The 23,308-nt window shown below is 42.0% G+C and overlaps 2 protein-coding genes across 3 annotated transcripts in view; one reads left to right on the forward strand and one right to left on the reverse strand.

The window, feature by feature from the left end:
* The window catches only part of NAV2 (neuron navigator 2), a 483,385-nt gene extending 481,996 nt beyond the window's left edge, over positions 1–1,389 (forward strand). Inside the window, exon 37 of one of the 2 annotated variants that reach the window (XM_060262207.1) lies at positions 514–1,381. In XM_060262207.1, the coding sequence (XP_060118190.1) occupies positions 514–639 (126 nt within the window). In that variant the 3' untranslated portion in view covers positions 640–1,381. Of the gene's footprint in view, positions 1–513 lie in introns of both variants that reach the window. The other variant, XM_060262206.1, reaches the window with a different exon arrangement.
* Positions 1,390–14,350: 12,961 nt separating this feature from the next.
* On the reverse strand, positions 14,351–22,302 carry DBX1 (developing brain homeobox 1). The gene is made up of 4 exons (XM_060262921.1): positions 21,902–22,302; positions 21,269–21,370; positions 18,822–19,021; positions 14,351–15,706 (listed from the first exon to the last, which is right to left on the reverse strand). Exons 1-4 carry the CDS (start codon positions 22,272–22,274, stop codon positions 15,323–15,325), a joined length of 1,059 nt encoding a protein of 352 aa, XP_060118904.1. The 5' UTR covers positions 22,275–22,302; the 3' UTR covers positions 14,351–15,322.
* Positions 22,303–23,308: the final 1,006 nt, after the last annotated feature.

The following is a 23,308-nucleotide window of genomic DNA, read 5'->3' on the forward strand; positions in this document are numbered from 1 at the left end:
GTTCTTATGTTCCTAAGATAAGGTCGTCCCACCCATGAGATAGTGGCACAATCTAGAATCCTGAAGTTTAGCATCACTTGAGAATGTTTTCAGTAGTATTTGTTTGCATTGTTTTATCTTATGAGTGTCTTTACTGTTCTCAGGGGAGGGCAGTATATAAATTCAATAAATAAATAAATATTACTTTTTTGCCATAAACTACACTGCTAGCACCACTCAATTTTCACAGGTAGTCCAACTTGTGTTGGCTGATAAATCCACCCAACCTAGTTAAATTTCATTCCTTGCTGTACAGAAGCAGCAAAAATCAATCCCTGTAGGAAAGACCTTTTTGAAGAGTCTTATTTTTTCCCTAGTCATTTTACTCCTTTGGGCTAATGAATGTTAATTCCTGATATCATGCAATTTATGTAAGGTGCAAACTCTGTTAGGAGATGCTTGATTATCGAAGAAATGTATGTGCAAACATTATAGGACTTTCCAATAAAGCTTGTCCTTCCTGTATTTACTCAGATGAACATGCTGATGAGATTGCAAGAGGCAGCCAACTACTCAAGCCCCCAGAGCTACGACAGTGACTCCAACAGCAATAGCCATCACGATGACATCCTTGACTCATCCCTGGAATCAACATTGTGATACAAGTCCAGCGGAAAGGATTGCTTCCTGCCTTGCTTAGAACATCTGATTGCCAACTCATGAGGCTAAATGGTCTTTTGTCTAGATGCACATCTCAGTATTAGAGCGGCAAGAACAATACAAACTTATTCCACCCACACTCCCAGTCAGTTTCATAGATGGGTGCAGGCAACCCAGATGATGTTTTTGTATTGTGCTTTTATTATTATTTTCCCTTTCTTAATAATAAGAACTGCACTACTTTATTTTTGTTCTTTTGATGTTGCTGTGAGTTCACATGCCTAAGACACTGAATACCTGTATTTTTTCATAAAAACAATATTAGACTTAGTAATTTGGGGGTGGGGGAAAGAAAAGAAAATGCTTGCCTTCAGAGCTAAGAAACAAAATAGCATTTGTGCCATGTACTGTCTAGAAAGGAAGGAAAGGGGGTGGACCTTGCCTATGCTGCTTCTGACCAAACTAATTCAGCCATTACTGAATTTTTGTAAGCCATCTTTGCAGGCCAACCTTAGCTACAGATAGTACTGGTGCTATAGCAGAACTGCTTGCCTTGGTAGTAAAGTTCCATAAAAGGCAAGGAACTGCAACACAGGAAAATCAGAAATATTCAAATATGAGTACATAGAAAAATATAAACTATTCTTCTTGCCACTTTTGGACCCTGTTTATATTTCAGAAATTATTTTATTTAAATTAGACACCCAGCCCCTTGTCAAACTGCCTTTGTATTCTGTTTTAGTAACTGGTTGCTAATAGATTTTTTCTGTCATTTCAGGCAGACCCGTTTTAGTAACCTGCTCCTACTGGAATTTATTAACCTGTTCATACAAACTTGCTTGTGTCACGCTAGCAAAGTGTGGTTGAGATGTTTTTGAGGGAAACTGGGTTTTTTTCCCCTCAACCTCTTCATTGCGCTTCTGAATCTCTGTAGTATGCTGTTTAAAATGACAATAACACTTCCTCTGCCCTTTTTTTTGCACACCATCTTTCTTGGACTTTTTTTTTAATGTTCTAAGGTGAGCGCTATAGTGCTCACTTTAGAACATTTTTTAAAAAAAATTGAGGAAGATTGTGTGGCAAAAAAGAGGGGGGGGGGAGTGGCACTGTTTGAAATTACCAAAGTACTTCAGAGATGGCTCATCAGAAGAAGGAAATTCACTGTATGAAAACCCTGCCCCAGTACTCTAAATTTCGCCAACAACAAATAACATCTGGTTCAGTCAGTAATGTGAAAAGAGCCCCAGTGGAGGCTCAGTCCACAGAATACGATTAGTGCTCATCCTCCACTGAAACAAAATGAAGATTATCTACTGCAGTTGTTTGTGGATTAGGACATGCTACCTGCTTTCTGCTTTCACTTTTGCTGCAGCAGTTCACATTGCTGAAGAGACAAGCCTCTTTTAAAGCTGCTTAATACCTCAAAAAGTGAAAGCAGATCTCCAGCTGTGTAATTCTTTTTCATACATTCATACTCTTTCTTGGAAAAGTGTTGAGCTGGGATACAAAACCAATTACAAAATTTTGTAAAAAAATTGATTGTTATACTGTGGGTCAAAAACCTAAAAAAATTAAGTGAAATGTACATTTAAAAAAAAATGAAGTGAAAGTGGTCAGGATCCAAATGACTTACACTTGTAAGCACTGCACTTACTTTGTCAATATAATTTTGTACTCCTCCACCCCTCTGAATAGCTAATCCCATGCTATGTTGCATAGTGTTTTTGAAACTCTCTCAGTTTCAAGAATGGTTTGCAACTAGGCATGGAAGATTGATATATATGGGGAGGGGGAACGTCATTTGTGTATCCCAAGGAACTTCACAGTGTCATTCTTAGCAGAGATACACTCTTCTAAGCTTTTTATTTCAGTGGATGCTGACATGTGTAACTCTGCTTAGAATGGCACTGTAAAATTCCTTGGGATTCACTGAACTACCAGAAGTATCATGGATATTTGAGCCCTAGCTAGTCTCTCTCAAGGTCAGACATAGAATCTCCTTCCACACAGATAATTATATACACAAATTAAGTCTTTCCTTTGCTTTCATATTGTGTACCACCTTAGAAGATGCATTTGGTATCCCTTCGGGATGAGGTCCCCATGTCTCCTCCTCCTCTAACTTTGAAACTTGTGAAATAAATTAAGGACTACCTGCTTTTCTTTTTTGAAAAAGCTAATTTGATATCATAGTTGAATTAACCCATTCTTTAAGTGAAGGAGAATTGTCTTTATAAAGATTTTCATTTTGAAAATATTCCATTTTTGAGCCATGGCCAAGCAGCAAAACCTTATTATCATCTTCTCCTCCCTCTTCACCTCTCCAAACGCACAGAATAAACATTTATTGTTTAGGCCTGGTGCTTCTGCTGAGAAACAAGGACACCTCACAAAAAATTGCACTTTTTTTTTCTTAAACGATAAATAGTTGGAATAGAGACAATAGCAACCAATCAGCTGTCTCAAGCTGTACCTTAGCTTAGAGGTTCAATCCTCAACAGTGTCACACACAAGCAAGCCTTTTCAGCTATCTTTGGGTGCTGATTTTTTAAAGTGATGCCTTACTTACTTTCTTCTAATTGTATTAGAATTCCATTAGTGCTGTATATGATGGGTTTTTTATTTAAACAAAACAGGGCTAAAGATGTCATCTCTTGGAATATAATAGCGTGAGTTGCTGTGAATATTGTTTGTAAGAAGATCTGATATTTCTTTTGTTGTTTTTAAAAATGTGTCAATAACTAAAGAAAGGGATTGAAAGAGAGCTTTTTTTTAGCATGTCCATATCAGCCTGCAGCTAAATTATTCGTTAGATGGTTGTTGAGCCAATGCAGGAAAAATAAACCTTTTCTACAATACTGCATGACATTGTTGCTGAACAAAAAGAAAGTGAGAGTCTTTGGGTGAATTTTTAAATATGCAGGCAAAATATTTGCCGCATTTTTAAAGGTGTATTCATCATTGTGGGTCTAATATAATGCAAGAGACACATGGTTGTGATGCTACCAGGACTCATTTACTGAGCAGGTAGTTTATAATACCTCATAACTTTCTTTTTTCAGTGAGTCAAGTGAAATTTAACCTATTGTCTTTCATCTATTGAGAGCTGGTCATGAACTGCTGCCATACTTTTTTCTTGCTGATGCCCTTTTAAAATAACTCAGTGATTTCAAAAGAAAATTTCTGATTGCTCAAATGGATGAAATGTTATAATCAGAAACACATTCGACTGTTTCCCATTAATAAAATAGAAGAAGGTTTCTTCATTCTAATTTGATTATTGAAAATAAGAAGAAGGACCTTGTTGGATCAGATTATGGTCCAGTACCTGTTTCCCAAAGCAGCTGTCAGATACCCAGAAGGCCCATAACAGGATCATAAAGATGGACCCTGTCCAATGCCCTCCCAACTGACATTCAGAAATAGAGGTCCCATTTAAGTATTCTGCCTAACAGCTATTGATGGAACTATCCTACATTCATTTGTCTAATCCACTTTTAAAGCCAACTAATTTACCACATTGATTCCCAAATCAAGGCAATGAAGCTAAAGGGATACAGGATTCAGCACACCAAGGCTTCTGCTTCCCAGCACTGATCATGGAGCACAGGTTTGATCAAAAATTCTCTTAATGTGGAAGAGTTCTAGCCTAGCTCTCCCTGGCTTGCTAGATTTCTACCAACTAGGAATTTTTGCTTCAGTAGCATTCAGCCATGTGCTCTCTGATGTAGTACAGTCTGGGACAATTGTACCACTTTTTTTAAAAAAGTCTGAATAGATTTATTACACCAGCCAAAAACAAAATTTGAACTTCATCCAACAATATGCTTTCTGTCATAATATATTTTTATTCTCCCAATAAAAGAAAACTGGGTTCCTGCTGTCAAACTTTTCTTTAAAAATACACCTGAAATTCCTTGTACTGAAATATAATTATTTTATATATTCATCCATGGAAACAATTCCAATAACAGTGGAGTGGGAAAAGACCATTTGCTTTGGAGCAGAACTTAGTGTGACTGGTTCTTAAATTGGTTGTTTTTAACAGTTTGCAATTTGAACCTCATGGGTGTTGTGTTGTGGGAAACCTGTTACCAGTGGAACTGGGGAAGTCTTAGGATGTTATAATGCCTTCTTCATGGCTTCAGAGTCTTGAAGACAGCCTGAAGGTATAACCAGACTCATATGATTGGTAGCAACTACATACAATCTCTGCTTGTCTGGAGACTAGAAGAATGAATGCTCTTTCTAAACAAGGTATTTCCCCGTGTGAATTTGGGGGAACATCTGCTTGCATACATGTCTTTTTTTCTAACAGTAAGTTTAGGAAACACTTACCCCCAAACACATACACACATTTCCTCCTTATTCTGGTGGTAGAAAGCAACTGGATAAGCAGTCTTCAAGCTTGTGTCCGAAGGGCTAAATAATGCAACTGAATCAATGCTGTTAAATTTTATCTATTTGGGTCCAGTTTATCAGAGTTCCTTCATGTGTATTTTCTAAGCAGACGATCCTCACCACAAGTGAATATGTGTGAATGTGTTACTCTTGACAACCTGATACATAAATGAACATTCACTTGAGTTACAGAAACATGCAGCATGAGGTTCATAAGGAAATATTGCATATTTGTCTTTATCCAGTGATTCTTTTTAGATGTATGTATTTTGTAGATAGGTCAAAGACTGAATTGGTTATTTCAAGGAACTGACAGTTATATATATGCCAGAAGATATGTAGAACTGACATTTCCAAAGAAATTCTTAGGGAAATTTTCTTATGCAGAAGCCTTGTTTCTTCACAAAAGTACAACTGGATTATGTATTTACAGATATCAAGACACAGGAACGGTATGATTCAGAAAAATAACAACTGAAGTCTCAGTTGCCCTATCACCTTTCAGTGAACTCTGTTGCAATTCAGAAATATTGCTAAACCATGCATTTTGAAATATCAACTACATTAAACTGAGGTTGTATGAAAACTATGATCAGAATTCAGTATTGTTTTTCTGCCATACACATCAAAGGAGTTTATCCTCTCGTAGAGCCTAGTTTGGGTCACTGAAAAATATTTAACTTTGAGATACTTTTGTCCTTTTTAATTGTCACACAACTGTAGAGTTCTTTCTGAAACTTCGGGAAGCAGGGTTGCCTGTTATGCATATTTGTAACCTAGCTCATCTTTTCAGTCTAATCAACCCTCTTTCTTGACTGACCTAACATTTTGTTTATATTGCTTCCAGTTTGCCTTTTTACCCTCTACAAAGTTGGCATAATGTACTTTTTAAAGATAAGTACAAGACTCTATGCAACAGTCATGTTTAATTATAAATTGGAAGCACAGAAAATGTCCTTGTTCATAACTGCCAAGCTTTGTGTAAATCAGAACAGAGAGATACATATTTTTAGTTTTTAGAATGATGGTGCAGAGACAGGGAAGATTTGGCTAGCCTTTTACTTTTTTTTTTTTTTTACAAAAAACAACTCCCCACACACCATCCTACACAATTGCATTGATGATGTTAAAAATTTTGATATTCCGTGTCTTGAATCTTTGTCTAAATGTGACAAATCTCTTTTAAAGAAAAAAAAAGCAAAAAAAATGTGGCTATTAAATGGAAGGTTGCTGTTTTGATCTAGTTGTTTCCAGTGGAACCATTTATGAGAAACGTTCTCTAAGATGTACATTTTTTCATTGTAACATAAAAATGTAAATATTTGATTACAAGTGCTGCATTTTGATGACTTTTTTCTAGCCATTTTTAAAGAGAAAAACTAGGAACTGAGTATTTTGTGTACAGTATGATTCCTCCCCCCCACCTCCCTATTTAAGTTTCTGTTATCATTTAGGATTGGCATTTCCAAATGGTCTGTTTGAGATCATGTCTCCCTCTGCCTTGCCCCATTCCTCCTCCCCTGTCCTGTGTCATGGAGGCTAATGATTGTACCAGTCTTAAATTATTCATGATTCAATAAATTTGATGCTTATTTATTCAGATTTGTTGGTCTGAAGAGCCATTTTTATTGTCATGAGCAAAATAAGGATTGGAACTTATTTTGTATTGTTCATATGCCATATAAATTATGACAAACTAGTGGTGATCATGTTGTCTCTGTGCTGCATCTACATCAGTGATGCCCATTCAATATCGTGGAAGCCACCTGTGGCTCTTCTGGACACTGTTGCCCATTGTGGCACCCACCCCATGGGCTTTGTGGTTGGCAGGTAATTCCCACCTTGAAACAGCTGCCGTTGCATGAACTAGAGGACAGGTAAGCTGTGAGCCTTCCTGAGATGTTGCTAGGGTTGCCAGGTCTGTGTTGGAAAATATCTGGAGACTTTGGCGGTGGATCTGGGGGAAGATGGGGATTAGAGAGGGGAGGGGCCTCAGCATGGTACGATGCCATAGAGTCCACCTTTCAAAGCAGCCATTTTCTCCAGGGGAGCTGAACTCTGCCAGCAGATCAGTTGGAAATGTGGAGGATCTCCAGGCTCCACCTGGAGGCTGGCAACCCATGTCAGCCTTATGCCAGAGATGGAACATAAGAGAAGCCATGTTGGATTAGGTCAATGGCCCATCCAGTCCAACACTCTGTGTCACACAGTGACAAAAAAAACAACAACAGGTGCCATCAGGTGGTCCATCAGTGGGGCCAGTACACTAGAAGCCCTCCCACTGTTGCTCCCCCCCCTCCCCCAAGCACAGAGCATCACTGCCCCAGACAGAGGGATCCAACAATACACTGTGGCTAATGGAAACACCCCCATGTTTGGCATGGATAGCACACAGACTGGTGTCTTCAAACAGGCCAACCAGGTAGGCCTCACTTGCCTCCTGAAAGCACTAATAGCTGCACTCTGGAAACACAGATCTGTTTTGAAGTCCTGAGCAATTTCATGCACCAAACGCTGGGAAGAAGTTTGTGGATCAGAAGTTCAGTCGGTTTCTGATAATGCCTGATTTCACAAAGAGCCACCAGTGCTTTCTTTGTAGAAAAAGCTCAGCAGGAACTCATTTGCATATTAGGCCACACCCCCTGATATCACCATTGTTTTACATAGGGCTTTTTGTAGAAAAGGCTCAGTAGGACCTCATTGCATATTAAGTCACACAGATAAAATCACACAGATAAAATGTTCAGGTGGAACAAAATATAAATATAAATGAGACAAATTGTGAAAAATACATCAAAAGATATGAGCAAATACAAAAAAACGCATGTGAAACAAACCAGGGCGAAATACACCATAAAATAGAAACAAATATGGCGATCACAGAATAACCATAAAAACAGTAGTTAATTAGCACCAGTACAAACAGCTTTGGCCCGTAATTTCTTCGCTGCTAGGGCATACAATGCCATACTATGAGATATATTGGCATCAAAATCAGCTAATGGAAATACAATCTTCTCAGAATCTGAATAGGCATATAGATTAGTTAATATCCCAGAGAGAATTTTTGCCCTAGATTGAGCGTACAATGGACAATTAAGAATGTAATGAGGTAAATCTTCACTAACAGGAATGCCACAAATACAGACATGCTGTTCCTTAGGTATTTTACTGTAACGGCCAGCAATATGTGATATGAAGAGAAACCAGTGTCCGATTTCCAGCTGGCTGGGCGATAGTGTTCTGTTGTGCTCTGTGGAGAGTTAGGTTCTCTTTTCTATCTGATATCTGTTCTTTCAAACTTTCTGGTTTGGATCCTGCTATGCTGTGTTTTGTTTTGCTTCAAGACAGCTATTTTGATAGACTTGAAACCTTTTTACTTTTACTTCCAGGATGTTTTCTCTATGCCCAATGATAAGTCACTGTGTCTGGTACTATTGTATTTGTTTGTAGGACAGGGTGGCACAAAGAGCATACAGGAGTCATGTTACTCTTTAGGTTGATGGTAACTGTGAATGTGGCTCTCCTTGAGCTGCAGACCTACACCACCAATCTACATAGCTATTTCAGTTTTATATCAAAGTAATAAAAGCACAGAATAACACAATTAATTAAGGGCATGAGCACTCAGAGTTACACACTTGATTTCACTTGGAGTGATTTAAGCACATAGTTTACTTGTACACTGAGATCAGCAGGACTTCAGTAGCATCATACTGCAAATCTGAGAAAAGTAATTTAAATTCCACCAGATGGCAGCAAAGTAGATCGAAATGTGTTTTGGCCACTAAATAGCTATACTAGCACATTCAAGTCCAAACACGGTTTTTTTTTTTAAAAATATCTGCATCCTCTCCATCATTGAAAATCTTTCCTGTAATGAGTTACCTTTTCTTTCATATGTTATGATTTATATAGTTTCCCCCTCTAATACAAAATGCCCATCCAGCACATAACATTTTGTTGAATCCTCAAGGTATTAATTTAAAATATTTAGATTTGTCACCCTTAGCAGAAATTTGTGCATAAAGCAACTTGCAGCAGTAATAACTAGCAACATATAAAAACAGAACAACTACCATTCCTAAAATAACCAGCAAAGAACTAAATAAGCACTTTTATGACAAAAAAACAAACAAAAAACCCCCACACACATACACTAAAAAACACTATAGCGGCAAATTCTGAAGGCAAATAACAAGACACATTTATTTATACCCTGCTTTTTTCCCTGAAGGGACTCCGAGCACCTCATAACAAGACAAAAACATAGTATAAATCAACCAACCAACAAAAGCAAATCCACAAATTATGGGTCAGTCCCAATCCTTCTCCCTTGCAACACTGCAGATGAAGACGGTTGCAGTTGTATTAAAGGGGAATCCTTTGCAGGAGGCAGCTCACTGCTACAGAAGACATACTCAATTCAGGAAAGAAATTTTGCGCCACCCCCCCCCCCTTTCTTACAATACACTAATCAGAAGAATAAGGTTTGTAGGGGAAAAAGATATGAGCGCTCAGGCCTCAGTCTGACCCAGAGCTCCCCAGAATCTTTAGCTCAAGAAGTTGTTTTTCATATTACATAGTAACAAAGCAGGAAGACCTTAGGCTGCATATAGAAATATTCAGGGCCTTTTTTGTAGAAAAAGCCCAGCAGGAACTTATTTTCATATTAGGCCACACACCCTGACATCACCATTGTTTAGCACCATTGTTTAGGTAATTTGCATATTAGGCCACACCTTCTGATGCCAAGCCAGCCAGAACTGCGTTCCTGTGCATTCCTGCTCAAAAAAAGCCCTGGAAATATTCCCTCTTCACTGGGCAATTAACTACTACAGCCAACCCAAAAAGCTAGGTTAAGTGTTGCTGGTTTCACAAATAGGCTTCCCAAACCTCCCGCTCTGGCGGGAGACTTCTGGGTTCGCAGCCTCATCTCCCGCTCTTCAAAACTCTGGAAGCGGGGGTGGGGGGTGGAGGGGGGGAGAACATACCTTTAGGCTTCATGTTGTAGAGCTCCTGAGCCGTTTGCAAAATGTCTGCCCCTTTAAGGCTGGGCAGGAAGCAGAAAGGGCTTCTGAGAACAGCCCCTCCCTTTCTTTTGCTTTCGTTTTCAGAGGAAGTAGAGTTGTCCGGAGGAAGATCCGGTAAGTGTGTGTGTGTGAGAGGGAGGGGGCAGGGGATTCCCTAGTTTGGAGGCCCTCCCCCCCTTTAGAAAGTGGGGGGGGGGAGGGAAATGTCTACTAGGCACTCTATTATTCCCTATGGAGAACGATTCCCATAGGGAATAATAGGAAATTGATCCTTGGGTATTGGGGGCTCTGGGGGGGCTATTTTTTGAGGTAGAGGCACCAAATTTTTAGTATAGCATCTAGTGCCTCTCCCCAAAATACCCCCCAAGTTTCAAAACGATTGAACCAGAGGGTCCAATTCTATGAGCCCCAAAATATGGTGCCCCTATCCTTAATTATTTCCTATGGAAGAAAGGCATTTTAAAAGGTGTGCTGTCTCTTTAAATGTGATGGCAAGAACTCCCTTGGAGTTCAATTATGCTTGTCACATCCTTGTTCTTGGCTCCACCCCCAAAGTCTCCTGGCTCCACCCCCAAAGTCCCCAGATTTTTCTTTAATTGGACTTGGCAACCCTATTCACAAAAGAGACTTTCAGGAATCCAATGCTCTCCTAATTTTCAAAAAGCATGGGCAGAATGCTACTAATGATGCAATCCTATACAGTTATGTTCAATAAGAATATTGAACAAGTATATATAGGACCGGAGCCTGAAAGAAGTTTGGTTTTCTTGGGGCAAGGAAGCTTATAAGTGGGGGGGGGGCTCCAGCCTCTTTCCTCAGGCACACATTAATGTTACCTCTTATCATTCTTCAATTTCCTAGAGCCAAAGGCAAGACTGAAGGATATATTTCTCCCACACACTAAAAGGGAAGCTGTGCTTTATTCTGCAGCAGGAAAATTCCATTGTGGGACACATACGCATAAGCAGGCTTTCCCTTCTTATGAACAGAAAATGGCTGTTTTCTTCTGAGTTTGAAAGGGTCCAGTCAAATGTCCTAAGTGAAATTGATTTTTTTTTTTTTTTTAAAGGCCTGGATTCAATAAGACATAGTATTGTGAATAAGGAGAGGAAATGGGAAATTTAAAGAGACAGTACACTAGATTGCTGGGGCTTTGATCATCAGACCACAGAGATCAATTCCACTGGAGAATAGGCTGCTTTGGTGGTAGGGTTACCAAGTATGTGTTGGAAAATATCTAGAGAATTTGGGGGTGGATCCAGGAGATGGTGGACTTTGGGGAGCGGAGGAGCCTCAGCATGGTACAATGCCACAGAGTCCACCCTTCAAAGCAGCCATTTTCTTCAGGGGAGCTGATCTCTGCCAGCTGGAGATCAGTTGTAAAAGCGGGAGATCTACAGGCCCCACCTGGAGGCTATTTGATGGTTGGACCATATGGCATTTTAGTCTGATGAGGTTCCTCCTCTCCCCAGGTTCTACCCCCAAATCTCCAGGAATGTCAAGACCCAGAGCTGGCAACTGTATTTGGTAGGCATAATAGTTCCCCATCTGAGAGAGTCCCTGAGTAATTAATTTTGTTTCCCCCCCCCTCCTTTCCCCCTAGGGTTGCCAGCCTCCAGGGTCAGGCATGCATATCTCCTGGAATTATAACTGATCTATAGCTGACAGAGATCAGTTTCCTCTGGAGAAAATAGCTGGTTCTGGAGGGTGGATTCTATGGCATTATACCCCAGGCAGCACCTTGGCATGGTAAAATGCTATAATGTCTACGGGTCAACGTTGCCATTTTCTCCAGGGGAATTACACCCCCAAATTGCCAAGAATTTTCCAACCTGAAGTTGGCAGCCCTCCTTACAAAATTATATATGTGTATATGCATACAGCTAGTAGACTCCATGTGGTAAACTGCTGTGCTCTCCATGAGATATTTAAACCGGAGAGCCAGTTTGGTGTAGTGGTTAAGTATGCAGACTCTTATATGAGAGAACCGGGTTTGATTCCCCACTCCTCCACTTGCACCTGCTGGAATAGCCTTGGGTCAGCCATAGCTCTGGTAGGGGTTGTCCTTGAAAGGGCAGCTGCTGTGACAGTCCTCTCAGCTTCACCCACCTCACAGGGTGTCTGTTGTGGGGGAGGAAGATATTGTGAGCCTCTCTGAGATTCGGAGTGGAGGACGGGATATAAATCCAATATCATCATCATCATCATCATCATCGTCATCTCTCTCTCTCTCTCTCTCTCTTTCTCCAGCTGCACAACATCTGCTCAAGTAAAGAATACAAGAAATTTTACTTAGAGCAAGCAGCTGCCACAGTCTTTTTCTAGTCTTTCTGCTTACACAAGAAACACTGAAGGAATGCCTTTCCTCATTGACAGTTAAGTGCTTGAAAATTAGTGCCTCATCTAGCACATGCTATCTGCTTCAGAGCTCAGAATTCTGTTTGTGGGAGCATTTCTGTGTGGCTGCTCTTTCAGACTGTGTGGTCCATTATTGGTCCTCACTAGCAGAAGAGGCTGGTCAAGAGATTAGTGAAGTCAGAATCAGATGGGACACTTCAAACAAGGTATTGTTGACAAAATCCTATAAAATTTTTCCAAATTTGAGTTGTTTTGCACACTTTTGCCAAATCACACAATCAAAAGTGTGGAAATCTGTCATCTGAAGCAGTGTTCAGGGCCAGTAGAGATTGAATGTTAACATGGTCAACAATCCTTGGCAACTCTCTCTCCTGTTATGGATGGTTTTTGATTTTTTTTTAATGTTTCCCAGGAGGAAGGGCAGAATTGGATCTTGGATAAAGTCGAAACAGAGCTGTCGTTTCACAATTTTTTGTTGCAGAATTAAGATGTACCCAAGAATGTTACTAGAAGTGAGTAGAACTTATATATACAATCCTTCTTCAGGGGCAAGAAATTACACAGCCACACTCTTCAACTCCAAAAATGATCCTCCTGTGATCAAACAACAGAGCATTGACTGTGGCGTCCTATCCAATCACTAATACAGTGAGTTCTATGGGCATGTTAAACCAAGACGGACAACCATTCCTATTTGAATTACAATCTGATCAGAAATAAGAGCAGCACTCTTGAATGCTCAGAAAGATTACTTTTTTATTGAACACTTGAAATCAGTCTAAACTCTGTTGTGACTGTGAATGGTTTGTGCATGTGGGTTCTTGCAGTACTTTCCTGTAGCTCACTCCTTCTCTTCCCCATCTGCTATACACCCAACACATCTTTGGGGATGGGGATTAACTGACAAAAGAAGGACTTTCCTTGGGTGGCTCTAGTATGCTATGCTGCTAGTGTGGGTGAGGAGAGAGTGTGCAAAATTGTGTGGCTTATTATCTCCACAGTATTCTAGCGACAGCTATTTTCCTTCCTAACTCCCAAGCTAAGAGTGATCCATGTTAATCAGATGTGCTAAACCACATCACAAATGTACCCATCTGCCACTGGAAATGGTACTGCAACCATATTGTGAGCATGCAGAAATACTATGAAAATCATGGACTGATGAATGGCACTAACTGCATAGGGCCGAAGGCAGTACTAACATTCAAAACGTAGGTGGTTTTTAAATGATGCATGATCTACCCATGAGGACCCTAACTCAAACAAACTAGGAAACAAAATGTGTTAACATGTTAATGGCCAGGACTGGTGCATGGGAGTAGGTAATGTAGGCGGCTGCCTAGGGTGCTACCCCGCCTGGGGACGCCACCAGGCTCCCCCTTGCCCATGCAGAACGCTCCTCTGAGCCTGCCTTGAAGGCAGGATTGGAGGCGCACTGCACAGTGCACTACGCTCTTCAGAGGAAGCCTCCAAAGAGTGTAGCACAGGGGAAAGTGGCAACATAGCAGCACTCTTGTGCGCTGCCCGTCACTCTCTCGTCCCCCGCTCGCTGGCCTGCATGATGATGTCACTTCCGGTGATGTAATTGTGCCACATGAGCGCGATAAACTCCATAAAGGAAGCTTGCGGGGGAAGGGGCACAGCACAGGAGTCTGCCTTGAGTGGCAGAACCCCTAGCACAGGGCCTGTTAATGGCCAGCTGCTATCCTGAATGCTGCCTGCTGCTCTCATGCAAAAACTCTTCAGTTGTTGAAATAATCTCCAATTCACTGAGGAGCATCACTATAGCAGTTACAAAATACAGGAGCATTGGCTCATTTCCTTGGGACTAGCATGCATATTTTGAAACACAATGAAACCTTAGGGTGGAAGTGTGCCAGCATCGTGGCCCAAGTCAACTTAGATCAATGCATGAAAAATCAGCCTTTCACTCTTTTTTATTTGGCATTTGCTTCATCTGTTATATATACATATTAAAAAATCTGCATACAGTAAAAAATAAACAATGATTTTATAAGTTACACAGTTAAACCGCTAAACTTCTCTTTGAGTTAAAGAAATTACAAAATAACTCCAACCGCCCACCCCTTCCCTTCGTCCATATATAGCAAAGTCCATCTGTATATTCACAGTAGGCTTGGTAAAAAAATTATCCATACCGTGTAAGAGTACAAAATAATGTACAGTTTATAAAAGCTGTGCAAAGACAGCAAAGTTCAATCAAAAATCAAAGAGGTGTGGCCCATTTCTCTTTGTCCACACTACAGCTTCAGCAGACACAAAACAGAGGATGGGCAAAGAACTGGGGACAGATGTGGGTGTGGTGTCAAGAGAGATCAATGAACTAATGTAAAACATTCAAATTTTGATTTATGGCAGTGGCCAGAAACAATATGTAGCCCTGTCCCGTTTGTATTCAACTGTAGGCTGTGAGTGGCAGAGCTCAGAACACTGATCGTCGGCAGCCTAGAGGATGTTACCGGTATAGCAGCCAATCTCAAGAATTTGGTTTATTGGGAATACCACCAAGTCCTTTGGAGGAAATTAATACATCCTGAAGTTTACTTGAACTCTCCTGTAAGTTAATTACTAACTGAATGTTTTCTAACAAGGAGGTTTTCAAAACAAAGTTTTGTTTTGAATTGACCTTTTAGTTTATAACTTCCACTGAAAAAAGTGCAAAGAGGCTGGCTGGTCAGCAATATCATCAGGAAGCTCTGAATGGCAAAGGTTTTTCTAACTATGGTAAAGATGTGGATGCAAGATCAACAGTACATTGCATATGTGAACCATGCAGACTTGTGGACGGACACCACCTCTTCAATTAAATAGCTCTTTGTTTATTTACATCTTGGCAATGTCCCCTGCTGGAATAGAAAGAAGAGAAGTCTCTATGAGACTGTGATCTCTTCTTCTTCCTCCTCCCCTTCCTCCTCCTCCTCTTCGTCTTCTGAGTCTGAGAAGTCTGATGGTTTGCTGGGGCTGCAGGAATGGGTCGGAGAAGGAAGCATCTGGGAATCCAGCCTCTCTCTCAGGTGTGGGTGATCTGTAGACTGGTGATGATAAGTTAAGGTATGCCTGGGGCTGGATGGGCAAAGGGATGCTGTTTCTTCCTCTTCCTCTGCCCCAGAACCTTTCTTGCCTACATCACTGAGATCTGGATGAGGATTGAATTTGGTGGGTAAGGTTTGTTCTCGGCAGCCACCAGATGATAGGAGCTCTCTTTCTTTAGAGTTCCTCCACTTCATTCTTCTGTTTTGGAACCAGATCTTCACCTAGAATTTTAAAAAATATACCACAAATTTTGTCAAGTATTACAGCACACATATACATGACTCACACCAACCTTAAAGAACCATTTTGGACTGAATCATTTCGGAATAAAATCTTTGCCACATTGCCATGAGCTGAAGAGCTAGTAAACTGTAGTGCTTAGAGCTCTCTCTCTCTCTCTCCTCCCCCCCAATCTACCCCCCAGGGTTAATTGAAAGGCTATCCCTTACAACTTCTGCATCTAACTCAGAAGACTGCACTTTTAAAACCACATTGGGCAGATCATAGGGACAGCATCCCTTTCCTTCATTCTTCCTCCCATTCTTGCTGTGTTCGATTACAAATCATCCCCTTGGAAAGCTCATCTTCCTAGTGCAGCCCCCCTCTACTGATACTCTCCTCTCACTTAATTAGTAGTTTTCTACTTGGGATGTAGATGCTATCCGTGGCGCAGAGTGGTAAAGCTGCAGTATTGCAGTCGGAGCCCTCATCTCATGACCTGAGTTCGATCCCAGCAGAAGCTGGTTCAGGTAGCCGGCTCCAGGTTGACTCAGCCTTTCATCCTTCCGAGGTCAGTAAAATGAGTACCCAGCTTGCTGGGGGGAAAGTGTAGATGACTGGGGAAGGCAATGGCAAACCATCCCCTAAAAGGTCTTCCATGAAAACGTTGTGAAAGCGACGTCACCCCAGAGTAAAAAATGACTGGTGCTTGCACAGGGGACTACCTTTACCTTTTTACTTGGAATGTTCTGGCACTTTTAGCAAACATCCCTTCCCCTTCTTCTGCTCTCTAGAATTTAAACGTTATATTTACTGTCTGCATTTTTTTCTTTTCTTTGACTTTAGTCTCACTTTTAAGAAAGTAAATGCCTAACCATTCAGATTAATTAGCTATGATGAAAATGAGGAACAGTTTAAAACTTTGCTAGCCTTATCCATTAAGAGGTTCTTGCCCAGAATAGTGAGATCTTGTTTGCCAACTGTAACTAAGCTCAAAAAACCCAGCAGGTAAACTCAGCCAAATAAAGTGACACTGAGCAGGATTTCTTTTCACATGAATGTTCTTTGGTTGGAAGCAAGCCACATCCCCAAGGAACTGCAGTGCACCATTCTCCTAATCTGTGTAAATTTTCAATAGTTTGTATTAACTCTTTACAACCCACTTCACAGCTGGTTTCAACTAAAGTGTTTGGATTAAAGGCACATTAGGCTGCAATAAGAAGCATTTGTACTATATTTTTAAATGTTCTAAGTGCTTCACATATATATCATAACCTTTACAACAATCCTGTATGGTAGTCCTATTATTGCTATCCTCATATTGTACATAGCAATATAGTAAGCTTATGACTGACAACAGTATGTATATTTTATTAGAATACCATCTGTAGGCATACAGAGGGCAATGAGATTTGTCCAATGAGCCCCTCTAAGAGCATTCAGTATCACATATTCATGGCACCTACACTGTACGAACCAAGCATGCTTAGGCTTTATCCGCAAGGCCAGGAACCCTACACAAAGCAGTTTCCTAACTGGGTATAGTTTACGCATTGGGATATGTATGCTGAGTGTCCACAGAAGAGTATTTACTACTGGCAGATCATGTAGAGTTTGTGGAGTGCCCTTGAACCCATTCTTATTATGAGAGAAACCAGCTGGTGCAGGTGTTTAGAGTGCATTCTTTATAAGTTCTCTTAGACTGATATGGTCTGGCCAGATTGCTCCATACTATGGACTACTGTAATCAGGGGGGGGGGGGGGGGTTGTGGAAAAAGTCCAGCAGGAATTCATTTGCATGTTAGGCCACACACCTTGACATCACCATTGTTTCATGCAGGGCTTTTTTGTAGGAAAAAACCAGCAGGAACTTATTTGCATATTAGGCCTCACACACACACACACCATGCCAAGGCAATCGGAACTGCGTTCCTGTGTGTTCCTGCTCAAAAAGAAGCCCTGACTGTAATGAGTTCTAGGTGGGGCTGCCCTTACAGACAATTCAGAAATGTCCATTAGTGCAGAACATTTTTTTTACTGGGGCAAACCGCTTCAAATGTGTTGTTCATCAGCTATGCAAAAAGATGAGAAAGAACATTAAAGCTTGCAAGGTGCTATGACTATCTGTGTTGTATCAGCTTTGAAGTCCATCATGTGAAGTATGTTCTCTATGGCAATCTTGTGCAGCTGTTTACTGTGCAGAATTCTAGTTTATCATATTTCCATGGGTATCAAGAGTTGTAATGCTGTGACGAAAATGGGAGGGTCTGCAAGCTATATGTGAAGAGACACAAGGAGTCAACTCTAAAGCTGCTACCATATGGGCATTTACACTGCAGTTTCTGAGCAGTCATACCCATGGACTTCAGTGGACTCAGAAGTGTGTAATGCTTCTTATGATTGTGCTGACAGTGTAGGTGAACATAAGTGAATGCATGAAGCTGTCTCAGACCATCAAGGTCGGTATTGTCTACTCAGACAGACAGTGCCTCTCAAGGGGTCTCAGGCCAAGGTCTTTCATGTCACCTTCTACCTGATCTTCCCTTTTTTTCTTAACTGAAGATTGAACCTGGGACCTTCTGTATGCCAAGCAGCTGCTATACCACTGAGGCACGAGCCCTGATCTTCACAGTCCCTACTGCTAAACACACAGGATCCCCTGAACCTGAAAACAGCAGGACTTTCTTCATGCCAAATGCATATAAGACAGGGGAAATTAGTCTTTCACCAACATAAGGCTACAATCCTGAGTTCTAATCAGCCCTAAGAATATCCACTGGCTAGTATTTCTGAGCTCAATGGTCCTTCCTAGAGGAATTGTTCCAGATGACATCTCTGTTTGGAAATGTTCCAGTGAAACCAGTGGGAATTGTTCTCATGTAAAATGTTGCCAAAAGGGGACACCAGTTCTATTGGCTTCAATGCAACCAGCCTGCCTTAAATCTCACTATTCTGACTTAATTGGGTTGTGGTCAAGGACATGCTTGTTTGTTCAACTGGGCATCTCAGCAACTGCCTTTGTTGCCTCCAGGAAGTGATGGGCAAACAACCACTCCAACAACTTCCTTCCACCCTGTTACATATTATCTGTGATTGGTTACAAGAATGACTAGTTACCTGAGAGTCTTTCAAGCCCAACTTGGCTGCCAGCTTCTTTCTGTCTGGTTTGCTGATGTACTTCTGTTTCTGAAACATTTTCTCCAGAGCTTTGCGCTGCACATCTGAGAAGACTGCCCTGCGGAGCATTCCTCTGCGTGGCTTCCCTCGGGCAGCCAGAGGCCAAGAAAATGTGCCAGGGATGGGCACCACAGAAGAGGCTGTAAAAAAGGAAGAATAGGCACTGTAGGCTGAATCAGTCAAGGAACAGGGGACTTGGAGCCATGAGTGTTCAGCTTCCAAAGGATGCAGTCCATATCCCATTGAAGTCAGAGGCAAATCCCTCTTTGATTAGAATGCCTGTGGCTTTTTCACCACTAGCTCTGATTCTCTCTCTCACTCCCTCCTCTTTTTCCTTCTGTAAACTTTTCTGACTCAAGCAGATCAGCACCTATAAACCTGAAGTGATAAAAGGGAGTTTACGCTTAACTTAACTATTCTTTTCAGCCAGTGGTAACTAGATTAGGTTTAGTTACATCAAGTGAATGTATCTATACTTGGACTGTTTTGTTACCTCATTCAAAGTTCATGAAAAGAAAAGGCCAGGAAGACTGAGATATAATAATAATAATAAACCTTTATCTCATCCAAGTATTTGATTTTTAGAAGGGTTTTTTTTTTGCATACCAAGCACTTTATTATGTGCCAGATGAAAATGAGGGACTTTTCTGGTTTGAACAAAAAAGTCTTTTTTTAGATGCAAGTTTTGATCAATCAGCATTCATCTTTTTTGTATATAAATCTTTCCTCCCACAGCCTTTCCTTACAAAACTTGCAGAATTCACTCTAAGACATGAAAAAGTAACAGCTAATTAGCACATTGACCGGTTCCCAATGGAATTGGTATGATAAAAAGGGCAGAGTTTTGCCTTTAAGGCGGAAAGAAAAACTCCCAAAGAGAAACAGAGATTCTAATGAAGCGTGAATAGTAATTGTGTAGTAATGAACTAACAGAAAAAGACTGAGGACAAGCAGCTAAAGCCATATATTATTGGAACAAAAGAGATTTACACTTTCAAACTAAACACAACTGCATGCCAGACTCCTGGGGAAGAATACTGATGACACAATCTTCTCCTTCCCCAAATCATTTTCATTAAATGGACATGAAAAGCTATATATATGGCTCAAGTTGTTTTTGTTGGGCCATTCAAATGCTGGAGAAAGGAAGCAAATTCCATTATCAGAAGACTGAATGGAGGAACTCTTGGCTTTTGGAACAAAACATATTAACAGTTTGTTGGTGGAGTTATTTTTTTTAAAGTTAATTTTAGCTTTTCACTATAGAATTCAGAACTGGAGTTACTTTCATGATGTATTTCTGATTATTTGGATCATACCCCCACACCCACATTTTTATCTCATCAACTGGACAGGAGAAGAAGACTGGTGTAGATGTGTGAGGTGAAGGATATAAGAACCATTCCATAGCTGTGAATGTTTCACTGCATAAAAACACCAAGTTAAAACTATACAGATTGCCTTTAAGAAGGAAAAATAAACAAGGATTAAGATTTTACCAGGTAAGGAAAATAAATGCCTACCAAGGTGTCCTTTGTATTTCTCTTTCTGTATAGGGCTCAGAGGAGCTCAGGTAGGGCTTCCAGGGGCCTCCCATTCAGGGATAAGATCTACACCTGCGTTGCTGTAACAGTGTTGTAGCATCAGGTGCTCCCAACCCCACAACCAGGTGCTAGATACAGTGCAAGAAAGGTGGTTTGTATTAATACAATAATGTATTCGCGGGACACCTGGCAGCAAAAGGGTAGCGGGGACATGAATTAGTACTATTCTCTGCTGTGATTCTGGACAGGAGGAAGTTGGCTTCGGCCACACCGAAGTCTCCAAACAAGGGAGCGCTCCATGTGGTCTTGTGAAAAGGTTGGCAGAGCGAATGACCCTTAATGGGAAATTAGCCCATGGCTGGTAAATGTCTATCAGCAGCATGGTCGAGTCAGCGCCCGGTCTGTGTGTGGCTGCCCGGAGGGAGCTGACCAAATTGGTCATGGTGCTGAAACTTTTGTTGGCGGTCAGGAGCAGAGCACAGCGACTCTGTGGGAAAACCATCGCCCCGGAGAGGAGGCCGGCAGCTTCTCTGTCAAAAAGGCACCGTCTCACATTCGGATCATGACAATCCCTGCTAATTTGTAGAGCAGGGGAGGGAGAAAATCGGGAACGAAAATGTCATGCAAGTCACCACTTGTGCTAAATAGGGCATCAAATTGGCGCGACTGATTCCTGAATGTTGTAGCCCGTCCAACCTCTGAACTGGAGGATCACTCCCCTCCCTCCGCTAGACTGCGAGATATAACTCGCTTTTTTATGCCTAAGCAATCCATGAGTGGCGTGGGGAGGCGGCTGGGGGACCGAGGGTGAGAAAAGAAGGGCTCGGCGAAAATTCGACCTACCTGGGAAATAAGAAGATCTGAGAAAAGGTTGGAAGGATCCTTCGAAGTAGGGGAAAGAGAAGGTCTTGGGAGGGACGTTCTGAATCAATGCGTGGGGAGTCTCTACGGAAAGAAAAGGCATATTAGAGGCCAGTGCATTGCCCCAGGAACAGCGGAAATAGGAAGCAAAGTACCACCTAAAAATAGCGGCCCCCACCCCGAGAAAATGGTTCCAAAGCCATTAATTCTCTGCTCAGTCAAGTTTGCTGCCTCTTTATGGCAGTGCCCAGACACTGAAGAAGAGGCAGTAAACACAACCTTATAGGTAGCTTCTCCGCCAATCACCTGCACCGGAATAGCAGCCAATCACTCGAGGGGGAGGGAAGGCAGCACACCTGGTTTGTGCCAGGATTGCGCAATGCCACGGCTTCCTCTCAGCCCTCTTGGGGCGATAAAAGTCCTCCTGCCTATCGGTGTTCCACCATTCCTCCCCCCATCCTCCGAGGATCTTTGCAGCGCTCTGGTGAAGACTTGCTGGCCAAGGAGGACTTTCAAGTCAGGAGCAAACCTGGGCAGACTGCTCCCGGGCGCCAGGAATCTCTCCTCCAGGAGCCAGCCTTCTCCAGAAACTGTGAGCGTGGAGGGGCCGCTTACCTGTCCTGGGCGTGGATGACAGGATGGCGTTGACCCCGAATTTCAGGAAAGTGGCATCGTTCCCGGAAGAGGCGGAGGTCTGAGAGGAGCAGCCCCGTCTAGTCCCAGAAGGGCTGGAAGTGACCACCTCGGAGGTGAGGGTGTCAGTCCCTGCGGTGTTGACCCCGGAGCTGGGAGGAGACATGCTGGGCGGAGGGGCGTTGCTTCGGGGCAGGTAACTGGCCGGTCTGCTGATCCGTATGAGGTCTTCCACCAAGAAGCTGGAGTGGCCGGAAAAAGCGGATTGCAGCGACTGAGGCAAAGTGAGAGTGGGCGTTGGCCGCAAGAGATTCGGATACACCGCGGGAGGAGCGATCAAGCTTGGGAACATCATGGCATAGGCAAGAGCCCGAGAGAAGGCACCTTCCTTTCTAAGTTTCCAAGGACAAACCTCGGCTTGGAATGGTTTTATTTCCTCTTTTTTAAAAAAAAAAAAACACCCGCTTCGTGTTCTTTGCCCCTCTCCCCCGCTGCCACCTCCTTGCAAGATCCACCTAGCGAGTCTGGCAGGGTTCTCCTTGCCCTGCCTCCTGCCTGGTGGGTTTTATAGTGGTCAGCGCCGCTAAAGCGTTTTCAAAAGTGACAGCTTCAACAATGGGGTTCTCCACTTGAGTTTCATTCATCGCTAGCCCGGGGCTCTCTCATTGGTCCGGGGGTGCAATTTATGATTGGATTAGACTTCATAAGCAAGCGTCGCACAATGGGCCAGCGACAAAGAATGTGTAGTCATCAATTTTGCATATTGACCGCCTCTTTTGGAAAGACGTCGCTCCAAAGGCTCCCAGCAGGGTTTTGTTCCGGAGCAACCCACATACACACACCGGCTAATTAAATGCCTATTTTTTTTACAAAAAAAGTTTCAAATGACATCTCGGCTGCCGGACGGGGAATTTTTTAAAAAGAAAAGCACTAGATTTATTTGCTTCCCCATCCCTTTTTTTTTGGGGGGGGGGGAGTTCTGGAAATAAATCAATAAATATTCATATAAACTTAACGGGAGGCTTTTGGAAGAATATAAAATACAAATGAGGGGAGATGGAATTAAAGGTCTAATGTGGATGAAAAGGGTTTTTGATACGGGATCCGATAGTGGCCCGATCGGGTATTTGGAGTCTTGGTCCCCTCCCCCCGCTCCCAATAGTGCGGCGGGGAAAACCCGACGATCACCTCTCAAGTTTCTGGATTCGAAAGAGGCTGCCTGGAAAAACGGAATCGTAAACCAGCCATCCAGGGGCTTTGTTTCTCAGAAGGGTCCGGAGCTCCTATGGGTCCCTGAGCAGTGGGAATTCTAGCTAGAAAAGCATCTCCATCATACGTGTGCGTTTTTGAAACCAGAAAGAGAAGTATTTTTTTGTAACCCGTTTTCTT

Source organism: Heteronotia binoei, chromosome 21 (assembly GCF_032191835.1).
Source record: "Heteronotia binoei isolate CCM8104 ecotype False Entrance Well chromosome 21, APGP_CSIRO_Hbin_v1, whole genome shotgun sequence".
Lineage (NCBI taxonomy): Eukaryota > Metazoa > Chordata > Lepidosauria > Squamata > Gekkonidae > Heteronotia > Heteronotia binoei.

Bases quoted from the DNA above. Each gene is read 5' to 3' on its own strand.
- DBX1 (XM_060262921.1), bottom strand. From the start codon at position 22,274: ATGATGTTCCCAAGCTTGATCGCTCCTCCCGCGGTGTATCCGAATCTC. The intron at 21,371-21,901 runs GTAAGCGGCCCC...TTCTTTCCGTAG, and splicing joins GTCATCCACGCCCAGGACAG to AGACTCCCCACGCATTGATT. The intron at 15,707-18,821 runs GTAACTAGTCAT...TTAAAATTCTAG, and splicing joins TGGGCTTGAAAGACTCTCAG to GTGAAGATCTGGTTCCAAAA.